General features: G+C 44.1%; 1 protein-coding gene and 1 pseudogene across 2 annotated transcripts in view; both read right to left on the bottom strand.

The window, feature by feature from the left end:
* Window positions 1-10,495: 10,495 nt before the first annotated feature.
* The window catches only part of PIGL (phosphatidylinositol glycan anchor biosynthesis class L), a 61,360-nt gene continuing 47,492 nt past the window's right edge, over window positions 10,496-24,363 (bottom strand). For both annotated transcript variants that reach the window (XM_056136598.1, XM_056136599.1), the window contains 4 exons: window positions 20,286-20,353; window positions 16,406-16,437; window positions 13,553-13,686; window positions 10,496-11,163 (listed from right to left, as the gene is read on the bottom strand). In XM_056136598.1, coding sequence (XP_055992573.1) covers window positions 11,065-11,163; window positions 13,553-13,686; window positions 16,406-16,437; window positions 20,286-20,353 — 333 coding nt within the window. In that variant the 3' untranslated portion in view covers window positions 10,496-11,064. The remainder of the gene's footprint in view (window positions 11,164-13,552; window positions 13,687-16,405; window positions 16,438-20,285; window positions 20,354-24,363) is intronic.
* LOC130044568 (uncharacterized) lies at window positions 15,992-16,217 on the bottom strand (annotated as a pseudogene).

Raw genomic sequence — 24,363 nt, 5'->3', positions numbered from 1 at the left:
AAGTGTCCAATAGCTATAACATTTTCAGAATCAGATGGCTCGTAAAATACCATCTTTGTTTTCTGGGAGCTACAGCACTGAGTCAGAGTTTATAAAACTGATCCAACAGATGCCTTCTGGTAACCAATGAATTTCTGTATGAAGCAGCAAGTTAGTGAGCTCTTTATCTTTTTTATTTCTTTTTGGATCACACCCAGCGATGCATAGGGGTTACTCCTGGCTCATGCACTCAGGAATTATTCCTGGCAGTGTTCGGGGTACCATATAGGATGCTGGGAATGGAACCCGGGTCGGCCACGCACAAGGCAAACTCCCTACCTGCTGTGCTATTGCTCTAGCCCCCTCTTAATCATTTTTAATACAAAATTGTACAATCTGCTGTTCAATAAATTTCTTCTGGTTTTCTAATGCCTCTATAGGCATTCACTCAGACTTTTGTAGCTAAATGTTGATGATGAATGGCACAATATACAGCATTCAGAACCACTTTTCCAAAATATGCACGAAAAGCTATGTAGTCCTCCTGTCATCACAGAAGCAACCTTCAGAAACAACTGAAAAGGTATTCCTCAAGAGGATTTCTTTTTATTTAAAAAAACTTTTACAATACACAACATATAAATTCCCCATTATTATCTGTTTGCAAAATTTTGCCAGATAATTTTTGACATGTTTTTCTTCTTTTATGAATTACATGCATGCTGACTCATCAAGCTGTATAGAGAACTGGGAATTTTAAAATATTCACACAATGAGTCTTCAACATCTTCAACTATTTCATCAATTCTTCTTTGCACTATATATATTATATATATGTATGTATTTTTTGAAGTTCAACTTATCCAATTTTATTGTTTCATTGTTTTAATTTTCTGGGCCTCTCTGCTGGGGCTGGAGGCCAACAGGGCTCCGCCCAGTCCCCCCTTACCCCCCAAAGGAATGCAGAGAGATTAAACTCAGGCCCCTGTGTAGGCCAGACATTTGACCTAGCTCCCCTGTTTTTCAGTTTATATTTTTTGCTGCACATTTTTTGTGCCATATCTGACCATCTATTTCTATATCTAAGGTCCAGATGATTTACAACTATTCTTTTTTCCCCCGTTGATGATTTTTTTTTGTTTTTTTTCCCCTTTTTAAAATTTTTTATTAATTCACTGTGAGACACAGTACAAAAATTTCATGTTTGAACTTTGATCATATGGTCATCAAACATCCATTCCTTCGCCAGTGCACATTTTCCACCACCAAAATCCCCAGTTCCCCCCCTCCCATTCCACACCTCCCCAAGCCTGTGTGGGAGACAATTTGCAAAATATTCTTTCTCTACTGGGCTGGAGTGGTAACACAGAGGGTAGGGTGTTTGCCTTGCATGCAGCAGACCTGGGTTCAATTCTCCATTGCTCTTGGAGAGCCTGGCAAGCTACCGAGAGTATCCCACCCATACGGCTGAGCCTGGCAAACTCCCCGTGTCATATTTGATATGCCAAAAACAGTAACAACAAGCCTCACAATGGAGACATTACTGGTGCCCACTCCAGCAAATCCATGAACAACGGGAAGACAGTGCTACAGTTACCTTCAATATTTCGAGACCAGTCCTACCAGCCCTCATTCCTGCTGAAAATACCATTGCCAGACAACGTGTCTTGTATTGCTTGTTATGGATATAATATAATGTTGTGTGGCCGCGCTCTAGGAATTCTAAGATTTTAATAATTAGGGTCTGAAGAAATTGCTGCTGCGAGTTGCTCGGGCCCGAGATTCCTGTGTGTGTCTCTTGATTGTGGCCACATGGGAGCTGGTGCTTCTTGCTGGCTTCTAGAAAATGGTGACTGCTGGAGCACTTAGAGGGCAGGCGGAGGGACGGCACCTGCCCGATCTGGAGTGGCCCAGCGGAGAAGGCCTATCTTTGCACTATATTTTTGCTTAAATGATTTTTTGGGGTAATGTCAGAGACTGGCTTGTGTAACACATGTAGTTGGTAGAATCAGTTCTTCACTAACAGTATGTAGTTTTCCTGACTTAGCAATCAACGATATGTAAGCAGCATGCAACCCATCATCATTTTGTTTGGAAACTACTGGAAAGAGTTTTGCCAGTGTTGCTGTATCAAAGTTTTCGATTCCTCCACCCCTCTTGGAGAGCCAGGAAAGCTATGGAGGGTATCTCGCCCACATGGCAAAGCCTGGCAAACTACCCGTGACATACTCGATATGCCAAAAACAGTAACAAGTCTCACAATGGAGACGTTACTGGTGCCTGCTCGAGCAAATTGATGAACAATGGGAGGACAGTGCTACATTGCTACAGTGCCTAAAAATAAGATAATTCATTGTCTTCCTTATCAGCATGAACTTCTCAACATGTTTGTAGTCTTGAAAACTTTATAGCTTCACTTGACAAAGTGATTTTGGCAAATCAGGCATATCCATAATGTATTGTTTGTAGGGCTAGTGAATAATGCCATACTTTAAATATTCAATACTATTTTGTCTACATTTTTCCAAGGTTTAGTCATGATATTATCTTTTGAAAATATAATCTGTTTGTATTCATAGTACATGTATAAAATTACTAAGAGATGCGACAATTTCAATAGCTGGAAAGGTGAAATTTCTCTCATTGGAACCAACATTTTTAAATAATTGAATTAGGACAGGGTCATAACATTCTACTAGATCCTAGACTCTAATAGATTCTACTAGATTCTCCAGATTCCTGGAGAGCACAGAGCAGCAGCCCAGTAAGGAATGACGCCCCTCCAGGCCGCAAGGGCTGTTGCTAGGGCCCTGGGTCAGTTAGAGCCTCTTTGTGTGCTGTAGCCCAGGGGACACATGTTTTGGGAGAAAAAGTATATGGTAGGGAATGTGAGGTGCATGCTCTTGGCACTGTAGAGGGAAAAAACCTGAAGACTTGTCTCTTTATAAAAATGATCCGAACTGGAGCGATAGCACAGCAGGTACGGCCTTGTACGTAGCAGACCCAGGTTTGGTTCCCAGCATCCCATATGGTCGTATGAGCACTGCCAGGAGTGATTCCTGAGTGCAGAGCTAGGAGTAACCCCTGAGCATTGCCGGGTGTGACCCAAAAAGAAAAAAAAAATCTGAAGGCAGCCCCTTGCCCTGCTGACTCATCAGCACAGCTGCAACACCTGTTCAGAGGGGCCTCTCCAGCTCCTCAGGCACCTTACCTATAGAAGGGGGGTGGGGGGGTAGTTTAAGTTATAAAACTGCTGCAGCCCTGGAGAAAATTTCTGAAGGCTAAGTGGTTATGTTCAACAAAGAAAGAATGAAATGAATAATCACACAATCAAATAAGAACCCAGTTGACTAAGATTCTCTGGGACTGGCTGCCGGGCTGCGGGCTGTGGGGTGAGGCGGGCGCATGAGGGTGATCTGTGTCAGAGACCTATGAATAGCTCATTTTTGCCACCTCAGAGGGCAGGTGGTCGCCAGTTCTCACTTTTGACCTGCAAAGACTGAAATTTCATTCTAGGACCTCTCTCCCTGGACTGACATGACAAGCTGGAAGAAAGTTGAAGGTCCTTGATCAGACTTCTGCCCAGAATTAGGCTTGCCCTTCTCTGTGAAGAAGCCAGGCAGAGAAATCCATAAGCCTGTGAAGAAATGAAATCTACAGGACAGACATCTCGATCTTTGACCAGAGGCAGTTCTAAGAAGATCAAAGCAGGAGCAAAGGGACTTTACCACCAGGAATCACATAAATAAGTTAAAGTTTAATTGCCCTGATGACTTGCCTCCCTGTGTGCAAGATAACAGAAACAGTCCAAGACAGAAAAACTAGAAGTTGGTGCATCAGACTATTGACAACTCCATAAAGCCCAGAATGCTTGGTAGAACTTTCTGGACTGTTTGATCACTGTCATGGCTCACCTGAGCTCTCTAAGAATAAAATCTGTCAGACTATTCCTGTGTTCATTTCCTCACTTTAATAAACATTTTTAAAAAAATGTAATTTTGTTTGTGATTTACTTCAGCCAACACCCAGGGAACAGAAACTGCTGGGTTTCCTACCACTCTGTCACAGTTCCTGAGGGGCCAGACACAGCACAAAGAACAACCGGGGCTCTGGGAATTGGGACAAATTCTACTCTGGAGGCAGCCCAAACTGAAGAATCACTGAAGAGAAGTGACTTCATCGGAAACAAAAAGTTCAGGCTCTGGTTCAGACAAAAAGAGTCTCTTTATTATAAGTAACATATGTGGAAAAAAAGAAGAAAAAAGCAAAACCGGAGCCATGGCAAGACTAAGCACTAGGAGACTACTGAGGGTCATCAGGTACCCCCAGACATATTGGAAAGTAGGGCAACACTCAAATCATGTTCACTACTGAAGAAAATTAAGCCCAATGTCCAGGCCAAAGGTGGCCTAGGATCGAAATCTGATAGTCATCAAGTGACAAACTTTCTACCACCAGATCCACAGTGACAAAAAATCTCCTTTGATTCAGGGCCTGAGTGTGACCGAATCCACCATTTTGTGTATACAGGTAGTCTCCCGGAACCCGCGTGGCTTTGTCCCTCTGCCAGTACCTTCATGTATGCGGAGAGTGGTCTCAGCATGGTGGTGGCTGGTCCTGGAGGTCTTCGGCTGCCGTAGCCCTGGTCGGGGTGGGGAGGAAAGCTCAACCCGCTCCCCTCCAAGGGACTCCGGGAAGGAACACCCAGGCGCGGGGGCAGAGACTGCACTGTTCTCGTCCGGGATCTGGATTTTATAGTCTCTGAGTCTTGGCCGCTGATGGGATTACACGGCGCCAGGGGGCCAGGTGGTGGGTGTGACCCCCGCCTACTGGAATTTGGAGGATCTGGGTGGAAGATGCTCGACTCCAATTCGAGTAGGCTTGGAGGTCTGGCGCCGTGTAATCCCATCAGCGGCCAAGACTCAGAGACTATAAAATCCAGATCCCGGACGAGAACAGTGCAGTCTCTGCCCCCGCGCCTGGGTGTTCCTTCCCGGAGTCCCTTGGAGGGGAGCGGGTTGAGCTTTCCTCCCCACCCCGACCAGGGCTACGGCAGCCGAAGACCTCCAGGACCAGCCACCACCATGCTGAGACCATTCTCCGCATACATGAAGGTACTGGCAGAGGGACAAAGCCACGCGGGTTCCGGGGCCGAGACCTCCAAGCCTACTCGAATTGGAGTCGAGCATCTTCCACCCAGATCCTCCAAATTCCAGTAGGCGGGGGTCACACCCACCACCTGGCCCCCTGGCGCCGTGTAATCCCATCAGTGGCCAAGACTCAGAGACTATAAAATCCAGATCCCGGAACCGCGCGGCCGCATTTGCGGCCGCGCGACACCTTAACAGAATGTTTTTTATGACATCTTATTGTCTTATTTCTACTTTGGACAACCTTGCAGGCTATCGAATGTAGCCTGCCCACAGGGCAGAGTCTGGCAAACTCCCCGTGGCGTACCAAATATGCCAAATACCAGTAACAATGATGGGTCTCACTCTCCTAAATAGCCTTGAATATAATCTCAGGGCTAGGATGAAAGAGACGTTACTGGGGCCTGCTCGAGGCAATCGACGAATAACAGGTAGTCTCCATCCGAATGTCCCAACACACAGCTCAGGTGCCTCTGGGGTCTGTGTCTTCCAGACTAGCATTCACTATAAAACAAGCACCGTAAGAAACAGTACTAACCCTATCAAATCGTGGTTTGGTGTTTGGGTATATATTTCTTGGCATTATCCAAGTTAGTAATATGTAATATCAAGTAGATGATGTACTCAGGAAAAAAATTCCTTTAAGTTTGTTTAAAAAATTTTTTGGGGGGCAGTGTTCGGAGCTTACTTCTTGCTCTGCACTCAGGGATCACTTCTAGTGACGCCTGGAGGAGACCATATGAGGTGATAAGGATTGAACCCAGGTTGGCTGCATGCAAGGCAAGCACCCTATTGCTGTATTCATCTTTACGGTCTTTACTGTAGCACTGTCCTCCCATTGTTCAACGATTTGCTCGAGCAAGCCCAGTAACATTGTGAGACTTGTTACTGTGTTTGGCATATCAAATACGTCATGGGTAGCTTGCCAGGCTTTGCTGTGCGGGCGAGATACTCTCGGTAGCTTGCCGGGCTCTCCGAGAGGGGCGAAGGAATCTAACTCAGGTCAGCTGGGTCAGCCGCGTGCAAGGCTCTACCCGCTGTGCTATTGCTCCAGCCCTACGGTCTCTAATTAAGGGTTTTCTTGTTTTTTGTTTTTTGGCATGGGCACTGCACTGGACTATGTCCCAGGCATGCAGAATATTAAAATGTTGCTTTATTTTTCATTTTCCTCTTATACTTTGCTTACTTAAAAATAGACTGCATATATAGCAAAACTTAAGTATTAGAAACTAAGACTCAAATCCCACCACCTAGAAGTAACAATTATACCATATCTTTCTTTTACAGGGAACAAATGCATAGAATTGAGCATGGACTACTCACAGTTTCATAATGGGGAACCAAACTTTTTGGCCACATGCAAGGCATGCTCTTAACCCCTATATTATGGATTTGGCCCTACACTCTACACATCTTTCTAACCTGTAGGATTTCAAAATATTTTAGAGGGCCAGGAGATAGCTCAAAGGCTGGAGCATATGTTTGCACGGGGGAGAGTCTGGGTGTGGTCCATGGCACTGCAGAGGCCCCATCTCAGCATTGCCAGGTGCAGCTTTGGAGGTAGGCTCCTGGGCACCACGGGGGTGGTCCTGGTGACTCCCCCACGACTGAGCCTGAATGATATCATAACACCGGCCCCAAGCATGAATCAGACTTGACCAATGGGCAGAGTTGTCCAGGGTTTCCTGACTGCTCAGGTGGCTCCCGAAATATTGAGGGGGCATTGGAGAGCTAGCTTAGTGGGCTGGGGGGCATATTCCATGTATTAGGTCTGGATTTGACTTCCAGAACCACATGATCCTCTGAGCACTGCCAGAGTGACTCCAAGCACTGGTCTGGGATACTTCAAGCATGACCAGGTATGCCTGCGAAACAGACAAAAGCCAAAAACAAATTTTTTTGAGTAGATAATATATGCATGTGATATAAAATACAAAAGGGGCAAAAGGGAATGGGGAAGATGGTTCAAAGGGATGAGGCAACTCTTCTGCATGCAGAAGTTCTGGTTTCCATTACTGGCCAAAATAGTATGACAAAATAGTACAGTGGGTAGCAGATTGACCTTGCACACAGCCGACCATCATTCTATCCTTGGCATCCCTTATAGATCTCTGAGCAGCACCAAGAGTGATTCCTGAGTGCAGAACCAGGAGTAACCCCTGAGCATTGCCAGGTGTGGCCCAGAAACAACCACCAAAAACAAGCGTCCAGGGCCAGGGCCGGTAGAACCTTGCACACAGCTAACCCAGGTTCAATCCCCAGCGTCCCATATGGTCCCCCAAAGCACTGCCAGAAGTAACTCCTAAGCATCACCAGCATCACCCAAAAAATAAATAAATGAAATAAAAGTGCCAACAGCTCCTAGTTCCCTCCATATGAAAGTGTAGTAGTTTGCAGAAAGTCATTTCCCCTGGTTAGAATGTGGATAAACAGACTGTCTTCAGACCTACTGTGAGAAACACAATGACAAATCACCTTTCTGGAAAGCAATTCTCAGTCTTCCCTAAGACTTTTTATAATCTTCATACACAAAGGCCTCAAGAAATATTTTATTTTTATTATTTTTAAAGTTTTTTATTGAATCATTGTGAGATAGATCCTTACAAAACGGTTCATGATTAGATTTCAGTCATACAATATTCCAACACCCATCCCTCCACCAGTGTACTTTTCCCAGCACCTGTGTCCCCAGGTTCCCTCCCATCACTCCCCACTCCCTATCTCCTGCCTGCCTCTATGGCAGGGCTTAAGAAATATTTTTAAAATCAATAATATAAACACAAAGATAACCACAGTATTACTAATATACCAAAAACTAGAAAAGTCAATGACATCATATTTAGTAAAGTGAAAAATGTACAAGACATACTAAATTTTGACAAGCAGGTTATGGGGATGCAGGGTTGGTTCAGTGGTTGGTTCAGAGTATCTGCCCTGCGGGCCTGAGGTGTCTTGAATTTAGGCACCTCTGTTGCTCTGCTGTGTCAGATCTCAAGCACCACAACAAAGTGTGCGGCCCTGAGCAAGCACCACCACTTAGACATGAGCGTGAGCCGCGTGAGCAACACATCCAAGTGTGTAAGCCCACAACCAACCCAGTCTGCACAACAATAATAAAGGGAAGGGGGAAGTTCAAATGGACAAATTCAGTTATGAATAGCTGAATTTCATTTTTGTTAAATGAATGTACCCATACACGTAATAATAGAAAAATAATTATCAAGCCATAAAGATGGTATAGGAAGTGAGGTGCTCGCCTTGCATGTTACTTTTTTTTTTGCTTTTCGGGTCACACCTGGCGATGCTCAGGGGTTACTCCTGGCAGTGCTCCAGGGACCCTATGGGATGCTGGGAATTGAACCCAGGTCGGCCGCGTGCAAGGCAAATAAATGCCCTACCTGCTTTGCTATTACTCCCGTCCCTGCCTTTCATGTTACTGACCCAGGCTCGAATCCTAGCACAGCATATGGTTCCGCATGGACATAGTGGTCCCTGAACACCATAAGTAATAGCCCCTAAATAAATAAATATTAAATAATATGTATCCTCACTAATCTAGTTAGTAAGGTCATATTTCTACAGTAAACATCTATAATTTTAAAATATTTTGTTATTTAAAATAGTTTTCATGTGATAAAATATTTTGATGTTTTTTAATAATGTAAAATAAATTTTTAAGTATGTAGTCAGTACACCTAAATTATATAAAGAAACAAATAATTAAATAATAACCCTTTTAAACCTTGGTAGACATGCACTGACATTAACTCTGTGGAGGGCAATTTGGAGCTCTCTAGTAAAGTGACAGAATCTTTGACTCAGCATTTCCATGTCTAGTAATGTACACTGTGGATTTACTTTATGTGTCAAGAGGTAGAGAATACATATACATGGAAGCACTGGTTATATTTATAGTAATAAATGCTGTTTTTTATTTTTGATATTAGAGTTCTGAATGTTTAGCATTTAAGATTAGTTAAATGATTTGTGAGTAAAAGGTAAGGTAAAGGTAAAGGCCCTCCCGTTGATCGTCGATTTGCTCGAGCGGGCCCAGTAACATCTCCATTGGAGACTTTTGTTGTTACTGTGTCTGGCATATCGAATACTCTCGGTAGCTTGCCGGGCTCTCCGAGAGGGGCGGAGGAATCGAACTCGGGTCGGCCATGTTGGCCGCTTGTAAGGCGAACGCCCTACTCGCTGTGCTATCGCTCCAGCCCTAATTTGTGAGTAGACCAGTAAAATAGAGTGTAGAATGTCATGATACTATTTTTAAAAATAAGGCAATGTGGGACATATCTCCAAGATACATTGTTGACTGAAAAAAGTTAGATGCAGGAGTGTTAGGGAATGCGACCATTTCTGAGGGGGACATCTATTCACATAAATATGTGCAGAAGCAAACAGCATGTCCTTGGTAACTGTGTTTGTCCCTGAAAGGAGGACTGGGAGGTAGAAGGGGAATCGTACCTCTTGCTGCCCCCCTTTTGTGGGGGCAATGTCCAAGTGATACTCAGAGGGCCTGGGGACATGGTGCTGCTCCAGCCCTTCGTGGTAAGGATTAGCTGATCACCCCAGCTCTGCTGGGGGCTTTCAGGGTTACACCTAGAGAAGCACAGGGATCCAACCAGGATCTGTCGCATGAAAGGCATGCACCTCGACTCCTACACTATCTCTCCAGTACCCCCGCCTTCCACCCCCATCCTTTCTCCACTTTTAAAGTAGATAGCATTCCCAGAGTTGCATCCAATTTCATCTTTAGGGCCAATAGATCATAAAGGATCATTTGGTTCTAGAAGGCATTCAATGTAATAATGACTAAGCAAAGTGGAGCAAGTTTGGGTGAAGAGAATCAAGAAGTTGATTGCTACCTAGTCACTATGGAGACAGTAATTCAGGCCTCTATCTGACAGGCGGAGGAACACTAGCTTGGATAATACACTCAAGATCTGTTCTGTCAAGATTTGACTTATGTAACGACCTCTGTGTAATAGCCACGTGTTCTCTGGGTCTGAGAATAAGAACATCTCAGCTTTCCTTAGTGCTGTCTGCATGCCAGATCCTTCTGTGTTTCAAGCATTATCTCTGAGCTGGAGCCCTCAGGTTTCATCCTGGTCATTCTTCTACACAGGCTCGCCATGCTTTGGAGCCACTGCTCTGTCTGGAGCTACTTTCCTGGACCATTAGCTTCCAACCACACCTCTCAGAGCACTTCACATCGGGTGTTAATTCTAAGACGTTGACTCGAGTGTTTTCAAGAGAAAGTGATTCCCATTTCCTTCCCTATTTTCAGCTTTGCCCAAAGGAGGGAGAGCTGAGATATTGGACATGAAAAATCTCTAAGAAAGTTCTCAGAACAGTCAGGGCTTCACTTCAGTGGTAGAGCAGATCTCTCACATATGTGAGGTCCTGATTCAGAACCCTGAAACCCTCTGCCCCATGACAACTTCCCCCCAAAAAGCAGTGTTTAGCACATGACCAGCACTTAAGCTCCTCAGCCAGGTGTCCTCCAAATGCAAGTGTGAGAGACTACAAAGATAAATGAAGGTGATCATGGTTGAACTAATGAAACATCCCACTCTGGCAATAGTGTAAAAATACTTTATTATTGCAACTGAAGTGGTTTCTGAGCACTCTTACACTCATTTCTAGTAAGAGCAGGCTCTGTGCTTGGTGTCTGACATCATTGTGTGATTACGCGATCACTTTCTCACAAGAACTTGCTGGTAGCTACTGTTCTCTCAGCTCAGTTTCTTTGGTGGTTACTGTGAAGAAGCTGGAGCCCGGGCAACCCAAGGGCCACCCGCCATGAGCAGAGCTTTGAGGTTGCCCCACTGGGGGCTCTTCTTTAGCTCAGGAGATGAGCTGGCTCCAGACCAGACTCTGGACTTCCTGGTCCTTTTCTCCTTGATTACTGGACTAGAAAAGTCTTCAGGATTCAGAGGAAGTGCAGAGAGTTGATTCTCATGTACCGGGAGAAGAGAACATAGAGGCGGCGGAACCAGAGGAGCTGACTGTGGTGGCAGGACATGGCTCTCTAGAAGGATTCAGAAGGTTGTTTCTGTTATTTTCTGTTCCACATTACTCCCATCTGACACACCCCTTTCCACAGCCTTCTCTGCCTTCTTTCTAGAACCAAGATAAGTCTCCAGTCCTATCTACCTAACCTCTCCCCTTCCCTTCTTACGGTCCTGTGATAACAGCAGGTGGTGGAACAGCATCTAAGCACTCAGTCTCAGGAGCACCTCAATTTTAATCACTCTGGAATCGAGTACTCTGTTACCGTGTTTCTTTTGTTACAGGTTATCATCTACAGCAGATGTAGACCTAAGACCTGGTACCCGCAGCTACCGAGTGACTCTGGAACCTAGAGTCTCAATTGCTGCTGCTGTTCCTGCTGCGGGTGATGGCGCCTCTTGAGCTCCATCCCTGGGCCTGGCCCTGGAGCCTGCATCCCTAATCTCTGTCCCAGTATCTCACATTGCAGCACATGCACATGCAGCACAGGTTTAAAGGGAAGAAAGCTGGTGTACTGGGCTCCTGTGCCACTGACTGAGGAAAGCTGGGGCAGTACAGTCACTTCTTAGAAGAATGAGCAGCTTGGCTGACAGTACAGTGAGTAGGGCTCTGGCCTTTGTGGTTATATCCTTGCCATCCCATACACTTCATATAACATAAGCCCTGACCACTACTGGCTATGCCCCCTGGAAAGAAAGAAAGAAAGAAAGAAAGAAAGAACAGTGCCTAGTGAAGGAAATAGCTATTAGTGTATTATTCAGATCTAGTGGTTTGTTTTTTTTAAAAAGGCAGATAGTAAAAACAGATTTGGCTAAATGTAACATCAATAAATGGTCTCCCTGAGTATCTGTTTTTCTCTACCATAACTAAATTATTTTATTTCTTCATTTATTTTTTGTTTATTTATTTATATTTTTTTGCTTTTTGGGCCACACCCGGCGATGCACAGGGGTTACTCCTGGGTCTGCACTCAGGAGTTACTCCTGGCGGTGCTCAGGGGACCATATGGGATGCTGGGAATCGAACCCGGGTCGGCAGCGTGCAAGGCAAACGCCCTACCCGCTGTGCTATCTCTCCAGCTCCATATTTCTTCATTTATTTATTTTCAGTGACATCTCATTCCTACATTGACAAACTGGCAGGCTACCAAATGTAGCCTGCCCACACGGCAGAGTCTGGCAAACTCCCCATGGCATACCCAATATGCCAAATACCAGTAACAATGATGGGTCTCATTCTCCTAAAGAGCCTTGAATATAATCTCAGGGCTAGGATGAAGCAGACGTTACTGGGGCCTGCTCGAGGCAATCGACGAATAACAGGATGATCTGTGATCTGTGATTTATTTTCAGTACCAGGGATGAACCCAGGGCCTCATTTGAGGCATTAGCTTTGCTGCTGGCCCACATCTGTTGCAAGGCAACTGCTCTAGTGCTGAGCCATAGCCTTGGACCCTAAAAACTTTACAGATCTATATATATATAAATCCATAGATCTCTAAATATATGGGTTTAGATTTAGATCTGTGAAAAGCTGATATCTATCAGCTTTAGAGCTGTATAAATATCTGTAATAACATACTTTGTATGATAGGGGCTGGAGCCATAGTACAACGGGTAGGGCGTTTGCCATGCATGTGGCCGACCTGCATCCTATATGGTCCCCTGAGAACTGTCAGGAGTGGTTCCTGAGTGCAGGGCCAGGAGTAGCCCCTGTGCATTGCCAGGTGTGACCCAAAATGCAAAAACACAAAACAAAACAAAAAACCCCATACTTTATATGATAGAGATCTAGGATATACTCAAGAAATATATTTTGTAGCATTCCTTAAACAGAAGATGCAACTAAATATTTTGTGGGAGATCACACCTGACAGTGCTTAGGCACTCCTCCTGGCTCTGTGCAGGAAGGTTGCTCTTTGGGTGCTCTGGGGACTATGCAGGAGTGGGAATTGAACACAGGCCTCTTGCTTGTGAAGTACATGCTCAGCTCAAAGGGTTACTTGAGCACAGAATCAGGAATAGCCCCTTTGCCCTGTTGAGTATGCCTGTCTCCCAAAGGCACAACCCCCAGTGGGTAGCACAACCAAAAGAGCATCTGAACATTGCAACCCAGGGCGCCACTCTGGTAGCACTTACACCTCAAGTATGATGCACTGTGACCAAATGTGATTGACCCCCACAGTCATTGCAACATCAGCATCAACAACAACAAACAGGATGGGGGGTGGGGCGGAGATGAAAGCCCCTGAATTTAGTGAGTCCCGAGGTCTAGCTAACAATGTTAAAACAGATGCTGAACCACTATGGAAGATCCTCGGTTAGGTCGATACAGAGGTAGTTTGGAGAAGCCAGAGGTTCTGGGAAGTAGATCTGGACTGGAAGTGTCCAGGAATTCACAATTCTTACCTTGGCACGTGCCACTTCTTCACTGGTGAGCACAAAGAGGACATCCTGGGTATGGCTCAGGGAAAAAGGCAGGTCCAGAAAGGAGATGTACTTGCGCAGCACATTCACTGACTGCAGTGTGAGCACAGAGCACCCTAAGCAGGAGGAGAGGAGCAAAGTCGGGTTACTCCCAGGCTTGTTTCCTCCCTGAACATCCTACTCTGTTGGGGCACACACAAAGCAGGACAAGGCAGCCACCATGGAGTTGCCAAAAGGTGACTCCATGCACTGAGCTGTTCTTTGCTCATTGATCTCAGTCTGGAAGGATAAATTCCTGCCTGCCTGCTCTCTTCCTGCTAGCAAGCTAGTGGGTTGGTGGAGGTTGGAACCTGGCTACCTCAAGGCCAACGGCAAAGGGACAGAGACTGAAATCGCCAGGGACCTGGTTCCTGCTGTGTCATTGAAAGTCTGACACTTGTGAAAGCTGCTAACCTTTCTAAGTCTCAGTTTCTTAACTGAGGGTTTTGAGAGGGGCCAAGGATGCACCTCAGGTATGGTACTTGCCTCACATGTATGAAGCCCTGAGTTTGATCTCTGGCATTGAAACAAACAAACAAACAAACAAAAATAGGAGTTAAATAAAATAACAGCATCTGGAGTGTGGGATGTCTCTCTCAAAGAGAGACCTAAGGACCAAATGATTTACAATCTTGTTCCAAGGATTCAGCATGGAAAGCTCAATAAGTCCACACAGAAAGTGCATATGATACTTATGTCTACATTCATCATCTCACTCCTGTGAGGGCTGCGTGTTATCTCCACTGGCTGGAGAAACTCCACATATGTGTCCTTCAGTAAATGGCTGATTGAAGATCAAATATCTTCCCCTGAATAAGGAGGAGGAAAATGCTAATTTAGGTGATGAACCACCAGAAGCTACCCAAGCCTACTACTTAACTGGGGAATGGAATTTGAGTTTGGATGGACAAACTGTAAGAAGTAGAGTGGTGGAAATATCTATCCCCCCTTTTTTTTTTTGGTTTGTTTATTTGTTTTTATTTTTGGTAGGTGTACACACAACTAGTGGTGCTCAGAGCTTACTTCCGGCTCTGCACTCAGGGATGACTCCTAAAGGTGCTCAAGGGATCATATAGTATTGCAGGGATTGAACTGGGACTTGCTCTGTGCAAGGCAAGTGTGCTAGTAACTGTACTATTGTTTGAACTGTGTTTCTAGGTGTGTTTGTGAAGGTGCTTCTGAATGGGATGAGCATTTGATGGTGGGTTCAGAGAAGCAAACTGTTCTCCCCAAAGTGGATGAGCATCAGACAGTCTGCTGAGGTCCTGAATGAAATCAAATCAGAGGAAGACTTTGCTTCCCCAAGTTCCCACCCCTTCAGTGCCAGGGATCTAACCCATTTGCTTCATACATATAAAAGCAGGTGCTCTACTTGTGAGCTACATCTTCTGCTCTTTGGCTGGCTTCTTTTTTCCTTTTTTTTTTTTTTAACTTTTGGCCATACCCAGCAATGCTCAGGGGTTACTCTAGGATATGCACTCAGGAATTACTCCTGGTAGTGCTTGGGAGATCATATAAGATGCTGGGGATTGAACCTGGGTCAGCTATGTGCAAGGCAAGTGCACTATCCAATGTACTATCTCTCTGGCCTCCTTCCCTCCTTCCTTCCTTCTTTCCTTCCTTCCTTCCTTCCTTCCTTCCTTCCTTCCTTCCTTCCTTCCTTCCTTCCTTCCCTCTTTCCTCCCTCCATTCCTTCTCTCTTTCCTTCTCTTTTTCTTTCTCAACATCCAGCACTGCTGAGGTGCTGAGATCAAACCTGGAGCTCCTGCAATGCCAACCATGCGCTCCCAGTCTGGGAGCAATATCTCCAGCCCTGGCTTCCTGAACTGGGCTATTGGTCATCTCTAGTTCTTGGACTGGGAAAACTAAGTTTACACTATAGACTCCCAGGGATTTGGAATCTGATCAAATTGCATCTTCAGCTTCCCTGGGTCTCCCACTTGCAGACAGCAGAGAATTGGATTTCTCATGCTCCATCACTACACGAACTGATTCCATATTGTGTGATACACACTGGACACAGAAGAGGAGAAGAAAGTAATCTATGTGTAGTTAAGGAAATCATATAGATTATATGGGTTACATGGAAATCATCTCTAACTGGCTCTGTTGGGGAATCTGACTAGCACATCTCCTCCCTTCACCCCAGGATTGCACTGGCTGGCAGAGCACTTCCCAGTGTACACAGTCTGGGCACCTCCCCTGAGACACACTGAGGGTCAGGAAGTGTTTCCTCTCCTGGTCATTTCTGCATAGTCAGAGGCAGCTTCTCTATTTAAGCATTTTACCTTAATCTCTCTCTCTCTCTCTCTCTCTCTCTCTCTCTCTCTCTCTCTCTCTCTCTCTCTCTCTCTCTGTCTCTGTCTCTCTCTCTCTCTCTTAATCTATGGCAGTTCATACTGCCCAACAGAAACCACTCTCTCTGTTGAACAGTATCAGTTACTTAGAGATGACGATGGCCCAGTCGTTATTGCTGTGGGAGGAGAACTGCACACACGGGTTGTTGGGACCGGGCAGTAGTGCCTCAGCGTCTTCTGGAAGATGCTCTTTCTGCAAGTCTGGTGTGCTTGAAGAGTGTCTCTCTTTTTCTTATTGGGACTAACAGGGGCTAACTGTTCCACAGCCAGTAGTCTGGGAATGGTAGTGGTGGTGGCAGTGGCATGAGGGCCACAGATTAGACTCAGGGCCTCGCATATACTCGGCCCCTGTTTTACCATTGTAACTGTTGACCGACTCCCCAATAATTATCTTAAAGAAACAGTAGGCTTTACAATAGAGACTTATAAAAGGCCTTACCTTTAGGTAACTTCCCTTCAGAATGCAAGGACCTGGAGGAGAGAAAGGATGAGTGAAAAAATCATTTTTGTTTTTTTTCTTTTTTCTTTTTGTGGGGGGAGCCATACCTTCAGTGCTCAGGAGACCATGGGGTACTAGGAATAGAACCAAAGCTTCCTGCATGCAAAATATGTGCTCCAGTCCTTTGAGCCACCTCCCTGGCTTCTTGGTAGTTCCTTTGCAAAGTCACCATAGAGCTTTCTGGACTCTATGGCTCTGGCTAGGGCTGAAGTGACCAGGATGGGTCACTTTTCAAGGGGCATCCATCAGGAAGCTAGCAATGGCTTTATGCATCCATTATGAAGCACTCTGCTCCAAGTTTTGTCTAATAGGTTACACTTTGTTCACTGGTGACACTGATCACGCAAAGTTTTCTTTTGTGAAACTGTAATGTGAGTATGGTGAAAGAATATTAGAAAACATTAAATTACTTTGGGCTGGAGAGATAGTATGAACCACCAGAGTGATCCCTGAGTGCAGAGACAGGAGTAAGCCCTGCAAACCACTGGGTGTGGCCCAAAAATGAAAAAGAAGTTTTTTTTAAAGTTAGTTCTTATAGTTTTCTTTCTCCTTTTTATGTTTTCTATACCTACCATCTACTGTGTGTATTCTCCAGGCTGTGTGTATTCACTGCCTGAAGAAGGCTGTGTGTATTCACTGCCTGAAGAAGGGGGAGGAGTGGAGGGGAAGAAGGTAGCCTCCTGACTCCCTAACACAGATGCACAAACTCATAGGAAATGGAACTCCTGGGTGTAAGTGGTTAAAAAGAGAAAAACTGACAAATCTATGGGCTTGAATGAAGGCTGAGAAATAGGAAAAACCTCAAGAATCCCAAGATCAGAGTGATGTGCCTCATGCTTCTGGTGAAACCTGGAGATGTTCTGAGTTTAAGGCCATCAGGGTCTCCAAGGAAAGATCTGGACACGTGGGATCTTAATATGATGGGGAGAAGGAGTGCTGAACACACTTGGGGGGCATCACACTTTCACACTTAGAGTGAAGGAAGAGTCTGCATGGAGTTGAGCTGGCAGGGGGAGTTGGGAACAGGAACATGGAAGGGTCTTTGGTGGAAGAAGCCAGGAGGAGACTAAAACATGGCCAGAAGGGCTAGAAGAAGGACAGTTCTGTGGAAGCGATGTGAAGTGAGTGACCTGCTGTAATGGTCAGAGCTCAAGTTGATTCATCTCAAGCACATGACTCATCAGTGCACAGTGAGGAGCCAGTGTTTACAGTCTGGGGTATTCCACCCTCTTCCAAGGAAAACAGTCCAAAGCAGTTTTGTCAAAATGAAGTTGTTCTTAAGCTTCTTTTCAGAGATTGAAGTTGTCCTGGTTTCACCAAGTTCCAAGATGGGGCAATGGAGGAAATTCAGCTAAACCCACCTCAAGTGGTCCCAAAGCGTGCCTGTGAGGTTCTCTTGGTTTGTCTGTAACAGGCCAGTCTATAGCCATGAGTGAAAATACTAAATACTGAGTGAAAAATGACAAGACCCAATGTGCACTCAGAATTGGGTGGATTCTAGTCCTCCTGGGATCTCTGTTCACTGCCTGGCAAGCTACCTGTGATGTATTCGATATGCCAAACACAGTAACAAATCTCACAATGGAGACGTTACTGGGCCCGCTCGAGCAAATCGATGAACAACAGGAGGACCGTGACCGTGACTGTGATTTTAGAAATCTAAGGCTTTCCTCCTGGGTTACCTCATCGTCTATATACCTGACCAAAAAAAAAAAAAAATCACCTGGGGTGTGTGTCTTTTTCTGAATCTGAAAGGACCTAGTCCCACAAGCAATCTTTCTTCTTGCTGTGTGGTCCCCGGGGGCAGTTAGTTCAGGAGAGAATTCCTGCTTCCTCTCATTCCACTGTCAAGGGAACAGAAAGAACTCTCTGGAGTGTACGAATAACAATGTCTAGCACTTTCCCAGTGACATACAATTATTTTTTTTTAACTTTTTTTTTATGTAGGAGTACTGCTACATATTCAGCCACTGATTAGCTAATTGAATTGGCATGAACTCCAACCTTACTTTTTTTTTCCCATTATTTTATAATTTTATTTGTTGAATCACCGTGAGAGCAGTTACAAAGCTTTTGGGTTTAAGTCTCGGTCATACAATGAAACACCTGTACCTTCACCAGTGCCCATTCTCCACCACCAAAAACCCCAGTATACCTCCATCCCAGTATACACTCTCCCCCTACCTGTGGAGCAGATGATTTCCACATTACTCTCTAATTTGATCACATTCAATATTTTGACACCAGACCCACCATTATTATTTGGGATTTTACCCCAACACTCAGATCTGCTGAAAAGGCAACAGTAGACAATTTGTTTTCTATTGCTGGTTAAGAATAACATATGATGTTGCATGCTGCAGTAGTGACCACGCAGTTTTGAAATTCCGAAGTTCAGAAGGTCCTTATACTACTGGAGTAGACCTCTCACACAGCAGATAGGAAAACGAGGGCTGCTGCAATAGTATATTGGGGAGGACATTTGCCTTGCATGCAACCAACCCGGGTTCAATCCCCGGCATCCCATACAGCCCTCTAAGCACCGCCAGGAGTAATTCCTGAATGCAGAGCCAAGAGCCCCTAAATATTGCTGGATGTGGATCCAACCCACTGCCCTCCTATTCCCCCCAAAGAAAATAACTAGGACTCAGGACTCCTGGATTTTTGTTCTCTGCCATCATACAGTCTGGTGTGCTGGGGAAACCACTTAACTTCATCACTGAAATGAGATGCTTGGACTTCAGAAGAGAAAGGTGAGGTTTTTCCAATTTCACATTTCACTATTCCAGACCAGAAATGAATGTAGCCTTGTAAAAGGAATTTTATAAAGTAAGCCCTTCACAAGTTTCCCTTCCCTACATCTGTTCTTAGGCCAGTTCCAATACATATCTGTTGACAGTGCTCTGGGGAGGCATTTCTCTGGATAGGAATGTGGCATATGTTTGGGTGACCCTCAGTCACTCATATCTTAGAGGTTTACATCCATCTGTGCTTAGGGAGACCATGAGGTGCTAGGGAGGGAACCCAGGGTTCTAGCATGCAAAGCATAAGCTCAGCCTTTTGAGTGATCTTTTCAGTTGAGGGTACATTATTCTTTAAACTGGTAAAGCGTATTTATAGAGACTGCGAATAACAAATGAAATATTATATGTATTTTTTATTATGTAAATATTATATATCCTTTCCCCAAGAAATACTTGAGATAGTGTATAAAACATACAACAGAAGAAAACAAAGTAAATGTGGCTAAAGGAAGAAAAAAAATTGAGCCAAGAAAAGGCACATTTATTCACAGAACTCAATTTTTATAGTCTTGCACATGTGCAACATGGAATTGAAAACTTGATCCTAAAAGTTTTCTAAGGTCAAAGCAATGAGAAAAATAAAATCCATTTGTCTTGCCTGTGAGGTTAAAAACTGTAACCATTTAGGAGATGAAACACTAATAAGACTCAAGATTTCTTGTGGGGGGGCTGAAAAGTATAGCAGGTAAAGAGCTTGCCTTGCATGTGACCCCCCCAGCATCCCAGACAGTCCCCCAATTCCATCAGAAGTAATTCCTGAGTGCAGAGCCAGGACTAACTCCTGAGGACTAACCCCTGAGCATGGGCCCCATGTGGCCCAGAAAACAAACAAAAGATTTCTTGCAGGGAGGATATGGTGAGATGTAGTGATCACCTTAGTCCCAATGTTGACTTGCAACAATTCAATAAGACGTTTCTTGGGGCTCAGGTAAATGTGTGGGAAAGTGCTTTAGTGACCATCCAGCCTGAGAAAATGAAAAAAATCCCCTCTCCACTCCCATACAGAGGATCCATACCTCACAGCTGTATACAGAGCAATGTGATTGTTGTGGCCGCTCACTCCCCTTGCATCAAAAGTCACCACCTGCAGAGAAATACATGGCTTGTTTTCATTTCTGTGTGTTTTCTCCTATTTACTTATTTCTTTTTATTTGGTTTGGGGGCAACACATGGCAGTCCTCAGGGGTTACTACTGGCTCTGTCTTCAGGGCTCACTCATGACAGGCTTGGGGGACCATATAGGATGCTGAGATCAAAACCCGAGACTGCCAGTGCAAGGCAAGTGCCCGACCTGCTGTATGATCACTCTAGTCACTAATTTTTGTTTGTTTGTACTCTCTCTCTCTCTCTCTCTCTCTCTCTCTCTCTCTCTCCCTCCCTCCCTCCCTCCCTTTCTCTGTGTATTTGCAATTTTTCTTAACAGGAATTAATCTACAGGTTTTTTTTTTGTATAAATCTTTCACCTCCTTTGTCAAATTGATTCTCAGGCACTTGACATTTGAGGTACAATTGTAAACGGTTTAAAAATTTATTTTCTTGGGGCTTGAGAGGTAGTATAGCAGGTAGGGTGCTTGCCCTGCGTGCAGTTGACCCAGAGTCAATCCCTGGCATCCCATATGGTCCCCCAAGCACCACCAGGAAGATTCCTGAGTGCAGAGCTAGGAATAATCCCTGAGCATCACAGGGTGTGGCCCCCTGCCACCAAATTAAAAAAAAAAATTTAAATCTTTCTTTTCTTTCTTACTTGAACATAAAAATTTAACTGATTTCTGAATATTGATTTTGTAGCCTGACTGTATTAAATAGATTTATTGTTTCTAGAAGATTTTTGGTGGAGTTTTCACGATTTTCTACCATGTCATCTGTGTATAGGGATAGTTTGATTTCTTTACCAATTTGAATCCCTTTCATTTTTCTTTGTTGCCCAATTTCTGTGGCATGGATTTTCAGTTCTATATTGAATAATTTTTGTCTTGTCCCTGATCTTAGAGGACAGGAAAGGCTTTCCACCACTGAGAATATTAGCTGTGGGGGGCTGGAATGATAGTACGGAGAGTAGAGTGTTTACCTTGCATGTGGTCACTCTGGGTTCGATCCCAGCATCACACACATTCAATCCCTAAGCCCCACCAGGAATGACCCTTGAGCACAGAGCCAGGATTAAAGCCTGAGCACTTCTAGGTGTAGTCCCCGAAGAAAAAGCATATTAGCTGTCGGTTTGTGATATATGCTATTTTCTATATTAAGGAAACTTCCTCTATCCCCATTTTCTTGGAATTTTTTTATTATCATAAACAGGTGTTGGTTCTTGTTGAATGGTTTCTTTGTACCTGAAAAAGATTAACATAATTAAAATGACAATCCTACGCAGAGTACTATACAATTCCTGTTGGCATTATCTGTGAGTGTGTGTGTATTGCTCAGGATTGAACCCAGGTCCCCTCAGGTCCCCTCACAGACAAGGCTCTATCATTGAACTGTATCTCAGACTCTATCCCCTATAGCATTCTTTAAGGACATGGAAAAAATACTAATAAAAATTATATGAAGTAATAAAGCTTCCCAAAATATCCAAAGTGGGGATGGAGCGATAACACTGTGGGTAGGGCATTTGCCTTGCACGTGGCTGACCTGGGTTTGAATCCCAGCATCCCATATGGTCCCCCAAGCACCACCAGGAGGATCCCTGAGTGCATGAGCCAGGAGTAACCCCTGTGCATCGCCGGGTGTCACCCCCAAAAAAGAAGAAAAAATATCCAAAGCAACCCTGAGGAAAAAAAGAAGACAGGAAGCATTTCTTTCTCTGACTTTAAGTTATAGTGCAAAGCTATGGTAATCAAAACTATGTGGTACTGAACTAACGGCAAATTCTCAGAACAACAGAAAGGATTGAGAGTCCAAAGTTAAACCTTCAACTTTGTGAATTTAATCTATGACAAAGGAGCTGGGTACATGAAGTGGAGCAAAAAGAAACACTTCAACAAATGTTGGTGGGAAGACTGATCAGCCACAAACTAAAAATATTTGGATTCTTATCTTACAACATACACAAATGTTAATTCAAAATGGATTACCAATCTTGACATTAGACCTAAATCCACACAATACATAGAGGAAAAATGGGTAGAATTCTACATGATATTGACTTCAGAGGTATCTTCAATGATTTGATGCCATGGGGTAGGAAAATTGAAGCAAACAGACAAACAAATGGGACTATATCAAACTAAAAATTTCTGCACTAGGAAAGAATAATGACAAAATAAAAAGACTTCTTACTTCACACATCTGGCTAATCTATTTATAAATCTTATTATCTAATGACCTTCTGCTTACAAGGCATGCAGCCCAAGGCACTGCACCATTTTGTCTGGCGCTTTTATAGCATATTAACACTGCTATATAAGAAGACTTTACAAATTTGCATCTTAGCTGATACTGTCCATTTTGTTGCATCTTTACAAAAATAAAAAGTTTCAAAGTAGACGTGAGTTATCCAGAGATGCCACACAATGTATTTTATCTCTGAAGATTCTCTTGGACTGAAGAGAGGATAGTGTATAAGGCTTGCCTTACAAGCAAATACAGGGCAAAAATTATCATATCATTGATACATTAATAAACTTGGTTTTCTCATACTTAGTAACCAAATATTCCCCCCCCCCCCTTTTAGTTTGTTTTTTTGGGCCACACCCAGAACTGCTCAGGGGTTATTCCTAGCTCTGCATTCAGGAATTATTCCTGGTGGTTCTCCCCAGGGACAATATGAGATGCCAGGGATTGAACCCAGGTTGGCCATGTGCAAGGCAAGCACTCTACCTACTGCACTCTCTCCAGCCCCCATATATTTTCCTTTTGTATCATTTCTGTGTGAATCCTTCCTTCACACAGAAAAGCGCCTGGCAAACTACTGAGAGTATCCCACCCGCAAGGTAGAGCCTGGCAAGCTCCCTGTGGCGTATTCGATATGCTAAAAACAGTAACAAGTCTCACAATGGAGACGTTACTGGTGCCCACTTGAGCAACTCGATGAATAACGGGAGGAGAGTGCTATAGTGCTACAGTGCATTATCTAAGATTTATAAATGACCCACAAAACTTAACAACAAAACAAACAACCCTATCAAAAATGGAAGGAGACACTGAACAGATACTTCCTGACAGAAAACATACAAATGGTAAAGACATTAACAATGAGTACTTTTTTTTTTTTTTTTGCTTTTTGGGTCACACCCGGCGATGCTCAGGGGTTACTCCTGGCTCATGCACTCAGGAATTGCTCCTGGCAGTGCTCAGGGGACCATATAGGGTGCAGGGAATCGAACCTGTGTTGGCCATGTTGGCTGCGTGCAAGGCAAACGCCCTACCCGCTGTGCTATCGCTCCAGCCCCAGACATTAACAATGAGAATGGCATACATCAGTCACAAAGAGTAGGAAAACAGTGCTGGAGGAATGTGGCAAAATAGGAAGCTACATTCACTGTTTGTGGGACTGTCATCGTGATTAGCCTTTGTGGAAAACAGTATGGAGATTCTCAAAAAATTAAGAATAGATTTTCATATAACTCAGCAATTTCATAGCCCAGCATCTACCCTACAAATATAAAATTTGAATTTTTTGAAATGATATTTGCATTCTTGTGTCACTTCTGTGCTATTCACAATAGCCAAGAAACAACCACAGTGCTCAACAATGTATGACTGGATAAAGAAATTATGTGTGTGTGTGTGTGTGTGTGTGTGTGTGTGTGTGTGTGTGTGTATGCCCAATGGAATATTCCTCAGTTATTGAAAAGAGAAGATGTAATCTTGCAGGTCACTGCAACTTGATTGGTAATGGAGGATAGAATGCTGAGCAAAATGAGTGAAAAAGAGAAAAGGAAAAATACTGAATGATCTTACTCATATGTGAACTATAAAAAAAATTATAATAGGCCCTGAGAGTCTGTGTGTAGAACTAAGTGGGTGGAAGTATGGAGATGAGAAGGGTCTTAGAGATAACAATAGTGGAGGGATGTTGGTGTTCTGATGGTGGGTATCCCAATGTAGGATAACATTAGTTTGTCCTTTCTCCCTTGCTACAGGGAGCTTAGG

The sequence above is a fragment of the Sorex fumeus genome, unplaced genomic scaffold (assembly GCF_029834395.1).
Source record: "Sorex fumeus unplaced genomic scaffold, SorFum_2.1 ptg000122l, whole genome shotgun sequence".
NCBI lineage: Eukaryota > Metazoa > Chordata > Mammalia > Eulipotyphla > Soricidae > Sorex > Sorex fumeus.
This window is presented reverse-complemented; position numbering and strand designations above follow the sequence as displayed.